This window comes from Canis lupus, chromosome 26, assembly GCF_011100685.1.
Source record: "Canis lupus familiaris isolate Mischka breed German Shepherd chromosome 26, alternate assembly UU_Cfam_GSD_1.0, whole genome shotgun sequence".
NCBI lineage: Eukaryota > Metazoa > Chordata > Mammalia > Carnivora > Canidae > Canis > Canis lupus.
In genome coordinates, this window is record NC_049247.1 from 9,653,707 (window position 1) to 9,659,881 (window position 6,175).

The window sequence follows — 6,175 nt, forward strand, 5'->3', positions numbered from 1 at the left end:
GAAAGTACTGGTAAATATGTCAGGAAATTGACACAAACCCAAACCCAAGGACTTACACAGACATTACATTTCAATTTTAGTTATAAGAGTGAAGAAATCTACAAAAATTCTTACACAGTCCATTTTTTATTTTCTTGATGGAATGGTAAAAAGATAGCTAGTTAATCAGTTTGTTTTTATGTTGGGGCAGTTGGGAGGAATTGAATGTTGGTCATGATCACTTGTATACTTCCATGGTAAAACTAAGCTCATTTCATTTATCACTTAATATGTTAATTAGTAAAACTTCAAGTAGGGAAGAATTATGTTTATATTCAGACACCATGCAAAGTGTTTAAACATCTGTTATGAACAAAGGCTGAAAAAGGAGGGTTGAGCTGCAAACAATGTCCTGAATACTACGGATATGAGGAAAGGAAGCAGTGGATACAGAGAACTTTGTCCTGCTTAGAGATCCCCAAAGAATCCCTGTCCCCTCCCCCTACCTCCTGCCAGAATGTTGGGTTTCAAAGAATGAGCAGATTAACGGATATCAGGTGTAGTGTGGCCTGGGCTGAGAATAAGGATAATTTGCCTGGGTTATAGTACTGTCTGAATCATTACAGTCCACCTATGTGGCATAACGGTGAAGATAAAGGGAACTTACCCAAGGAACATTAGAGCTTCTGCTGTTGGAAGGAAGTCATATTGTAAGGGAACTACCAAAGGCCAAGAGCGAATAGAAATAGAGCCCCGAAGCCTGTATTACTCAAGCTGCGCAGCAGTCACCCCTTAGGGAGCCAGCCAATATCCGGGGCTAGTGCCTGAGTCTCAGCATGTCAAGAACTGTTGCCTTGAGACCTAGGCCACGCAGCATCAACTGATTCACAATGGCCATATCTATGGCAGTTTCTTTGAGACACTCTGCCTCTATACTGCCTTCACTATGGAAAAACCAAGGGGCCTTGAAAGAGGGTAAGATAAAGTTTCAGACTTGGGCTCAGCAAAAGAGGGACTTCAGGCTGGGACCAGTGCCACAATTGTCCTCTGTCAGGTTGGGGATTTTGTTGCTGTTGGTACTGATTTTCTTGCCAAGCTTGTACTGTGACCCTGGATCTGTATATTACTCTTCTTATGAAACAGTCATCCCCAAGAGTCTGACAGCCAAGGGAAGGGAAGACCCAGGGGAAAAGGCATCCTATGTACTATTAATGCAGGGCCAGAAACAGGTGATTCACCTGAAGGTGAAGAGAGACTATTTTGTGAGTAATTTTCCAGTCTTCAGCTACCACAATGGTGTCCTGGGGCAAGAAATGCCTTTCATCTCGCATGACTGTCACTATGAAGGCTACATAGAAGGAGTCCCAGGTTCTTTTGTTTCTCTCAACACCTGTTCGGGCCTCAGGGGCATCCTGATTAGGGAGGGAAAACCCTATGGCATTGAGCCCATGGACACTTCAAAACGGTTTGAACATGTGCTGTACACCATGGCACACCAAGCTCGAGTCTCCTGTAATGTCACTTCCAAAGGCAGCCAAGTGGTGTCCACCAGCCGGCAACAAGGGAGCAGGGAGCCTCGCAGTCTACAGGCACCGTCCTCCTTTTGGTCACACACCAAGTACGTGGAGATGTTTGTCGTGGTCAACCACCAGCGGTTCCAAATGTGGGGCAGTAACGTCAATGAGACAGTCCAGAGAGTAATGGACATCACCGCTCTGGCCAACATCTTCACTAGGGGAATAAACACAGAGGTGGTGTTGGCTGGAATGGAGATCTGGACCGAGGGGGACCTCATAGAAGTCCCAGCGGACTTGCGAGTTACACTCAGGAATTTCAATAGCTGGAGACAGGAGAAGCTGTTCCATCGTGTGGAGCACGATGTTGCCCACATGATCGTTGGACATCATCCTGAAGGGGATGCGGGGCAGGCATTTCTCAATGGTGCCTGTTCGGGAGGCTTTGCAACAGCCGTTGAATCCTTCCATCATGAAGATGTCCTCCTGTTTGCAGCGCTCATGGTCCATGAGCTCGGGCACAACTTGGGTATTCAGCACGACCACTCAGCCTGCATTTGTAAAGATAAACACTTTTGCCTCATGCATGAAAATATCACTAAGGAAAGTGGCTTCAGCAACTGCAGCTCTGACTACTTCTACAAGTTCCTCCGGGAGCATAAAGGGGCCTGCCTATTTAACAAGCCTCGGCCCAAAGGTCGCCTGCGTAGGCAAGCCACATGTGGAAATGGTGTGTTGGACTACAACGAGGAATGTGACTGTGGACCTGACTGTGGTAATAACCTTTGCTGTGACCAAACATGTCGGTTGAAGGAGCAGGCACAGTGTAATGATGGACTATGCTGTTTTAATTGCCAGTTCAGACATAAAGGATTCATGTGTCGCTCTGCTTTGGGAGAGTGTGACCTCCCAGAGTATTGTGATGGTTCTTCTGGTAAATGCCCCACAGACCTCTATAAGCAAGATGGTACACTGTGTGATATAATTCACTATTGCTTTAGAGGCCGGTGTAAGAACCCTGATATTCAGTGCATGGATATATATGGTTCCCCTGCAGTGTCTGCTCCAGAAGACTGTTATATTTCTATGAACAGCAAAGGTAACCGGTTTGGGAACTGTGGCTTTGGGGCCTCACCTAGGTCAAAATATGTTAAGTGCTTTGATGAGAATATATTTTGTGGGAAACTTGTTTGTACAAATATTAGACGGATACCAGTAATCAAACCCTATCATACACTGATCCAGGTCCCTTATGAAAAAGACTTCTGCTGGAGCATGGATGCCTATAACATCAGTGATATCCCTGACGATGGAGATGTGCACACTGGCACTCTCTGTGCCCCACACAAAGTCTGCATGAATTACTCTTGCACTGATCATGTCGTACTCAAGTACGACTGTGAACCAAAAGAAATGTGTAATGGGAGAGGAGTTTGCAACAATTTAAAGCACTGCCATTGTGAGGCTGGCTATGCCCCACCTGACTGCAAAGCTCCAGGAAATGGTGGTAGTGTGGACAGTGGTCCCCCCAGCAAATCACCTAATAATGAAAATCTAAGTGCAGGAGGAATTGCCATTCCTACTAAACGTACAAGTGAAATGAAGATTCTTGGCAAGGTAATTTTCATACTCCCCGCATTTCTTTTACTATTATTGTTGATTTTAATATTTTTCATTAGCCTTAGGGCTGGAATTGAGTCAATAGAGACTCCAGGGGGATCCTCAGAGGTGACCTCAGAGACCACAACGACTACTGAGGCAACAGAGTTCCTAACACAGGACTTAGGAAAGAACGTTGCAAATGTTTCAGAGATGGGTCCAGAGAAGGAGCCACAGGAAGCCCAACCACCAGAGGAGCCCTCCCCACCGCAGGAGGAGCTGTTTCCACAGGAGGTGCCCCCACCCCAGGAGGCCCCCCAACCACAGGATGCACCCAAACCACAGGAGACCCCCAAACCAAAGGAAGCCTCACCCCCAGAGGCCTCTGCAACCCTGGACACCCCACCCCCAGACGCCCCTCCACCCCCGGACTCCCCTCTACCCCCCGACACCTCTCCACCCCCGGACATCCCTCCACCCCCCAAGGCCCCACTGCCTGAAGTCCCAGGAGAGCCTGTACCATAGAGGTAGCAGGTGAAGGACAGGAAAAATCAAAGGCAGAAGAATAGTGGAGGAAGAAGCTAAATACATAAAATACGTCACGCACTGAATGGGAATGAGAGGCTCATAGAGGCAAAGGTGAAGTGAGAATTGATGGCTCCAGTGGCTCTAACTGGACTATATAGTTTAGAGAAACATAGTAATCTGGGAGGAGGGAATCTAGCTTTCAATATTTATATTAGCAATTTGGTTATACATTGATACATGAAATCATAAAAATATTGTGTAGCTTTACCCATTTCCTGAAACCATTTTATTTAAGCTCTTCTCATGAATCATTGCTATAAATATCTTGCGTCACTTGGGTCAATTTCTGAGCTAAAATTATTTTTCAGGGCATACCATCTTCCATCTACATTGTTTGACACAATTATTGTACCTATATTATTACTATCCTGAGATTATTCAACCAAGTCACATAAATGCATTATTTTAGGAACATTATCTTTTGAGTACTCTAATTTGCCATGACAGTTTCTATTCATGAAATAGAGGTAAGTTGAAATAAATAAAAGACAATGTTTGGATGAAGCATCACTTCAGTTCTGATGCAGCTTAGTAATTGGGGATTTTTCTATATTGAGGCTCACTGGAACAGGCTGCAGCTGAATCAGGGATCCAGCTGTATGGGGTAGTCTGGGCAACAGAGGCCAGGGGACATATACACAGTGTTGAATTCATGTTTGACTTTTGTTTATTCTCTTGATTTCTTAATTTCTATATTAAAGGTGATATTTACTCACTGGTAAACCATGGGAAACTCTCAAATTATAGGTAACACATAAAATTGGTAAATCTATGTAGAGAGATCATAAAGCATATATAACAATAAGAATCCCATTCTATCCAAGACACTGTGCTAAACACTTCACATTTGTTGTCTTAATTTTATCCTCCCATCTGTCCTCTGAGACCTCCATCTTCTAAAAGAGGAAACAGACCCCAAAGAGTTCTGCTCTAGAGTTAGCAACAGGTGTCTTGCCCAATGTACAACTGAATCTACATTCCCCACTGCTTCATGAGCCCTTCCTTCAAAAAAAAAAAAAAAAAAGTGACAAGTGACTTTAAAGACAATCGATATGTCCTTTATGTGCCCACAACATGGCTTCTTCCTCAGTGACTCTGAGGAAACTAAAGCCATACCAGACGGGTGCTTGATCACTATCGTGAACCCACCAGACTGTGTACTTGTTACCAATGAAAGTGCCTTTCCCCCTATTACATCCTGACGTCATGGAGTGTCAGGTTTTATCTTATTCAGCTCTGAGGTCCCAGCTCACTGTAGGTGCTCAGTAAATGTTGACCAAGTGAAGGACTTTAAAATAGGAGGGTAACTTCTATGAATGCCACTTGCCAAAACCTTGCTCGGGTGCAGTGTTGCTTCATGTTGAGTGTTCTGAGTCTCAGGGAAGTTTCCTGAGCATCAGTCCCTGATGATACACTTGCTGAGTCCCTCTTCTAATGCCTGACCACACATGCGCAGAAGAGAACAGAAAAAAAAAATTCCGTTAAGACGTGATTTCTGCCTTCAAGAAGCTTATGTTAATTACTTTTGCTGGAACAAAACTAAACTTCAGGGCAAAATCCAAACTCAGGACTTCGTTATGTAAGATTCCAGGTCATGGGATTCGCTGCTAACCAAATCTCAGCGTGTTTTGTGCCAGAAGATCAGGATGCATGGTGAAAAGACACCATTAGTTGGTAGTCAGCCGAGAGTTGTGACGACAAGGGTGAAACTGAGTAAGTGAAGGTCTCCACTTGTAAACTTACACATGTGATTTGGGACTTTTTGAAAAAGATGTGGAGGATTTCTGCTGAGAAGCACTTCAGTGGAGAGGCAGGAGGGGTTACTTTCCTAACTGCACATGTGATGGTGACTATGGTAAGAGTTAAGAGCATCACATATTTTTACTAGCTTCTCAAGCATAAGGGAATCATGATTTAGATAGGGGGTAATTATGCTTAGCTAATTTAATGGTGTTCTTTAAAGACCAAAAGTCAGATAGATAATTGGGAAACTATCAGTAAAACCTATTTAAAACTCCACAACATGAATACTTGGGTGGCTCAGTCAGTTAAGCATCTGCCCTCGGCTCAGGTCATGATCTTGGGTCCTGGGATCCCAGCCCCTGGTTGAACTCCCTGCTCAGCGAGGAGTCTGCTTCTTTTTTTTTTTAATTTTTTAAATTTATTTATGATAGTCACAGAGAGAGAGAGAGAGAGAGGCAAAGACACAGGCAGAGGGAGAAGCAGGCTCCATGCACCGGGAGCCCGACGTGGGATTCGATCCCGGGTCTCCAGGATCGCGCCCTGGGCCAAAGGCAGGCGCTAAAACCGCTGCGCCACCCAGGGATCCCCTCTGCTTCTCTGTCTTCCTCTGCCTCCACCCCTACGCTACCCGCACTTACCCCCCCCCCATTAGTGAATGTAATATTTTTTTTTTTTTAGTAAATGGAATCTTAAAAAAAAAAAACCCAAACCAAAAAACTTCACAATATTTACATCAAACTTTAGAAAAATTA

General features: G+C 44.5%; 1 protein-coding gene across 1 annotated transcript; it reads left to right on the forward strand.

The window, feature by feature from the left end:
- The first annotated feature begins 1,190 nt into the window (after window positions 1–1,190).
- LOC119877622 (disintegrin and metalloproteinase domain-containing protein 1a-like) lies at window positions 1,191–3,674 on the forward strand. The gene has a single exon (XM_038576087.1). The coding sequence runs from the start codon at window positions 1,191–1,193 to the stop codon at window positions 3,615–3,617; it is 2,427 nt and encodes an 808-aa protein (XP_038432015.1). The 3' UTR covers window positions 3,618–3,674.
- The last annotated feature ends 2,501 nt before the right edge of the window (window positions 3,675–6,175 follow it).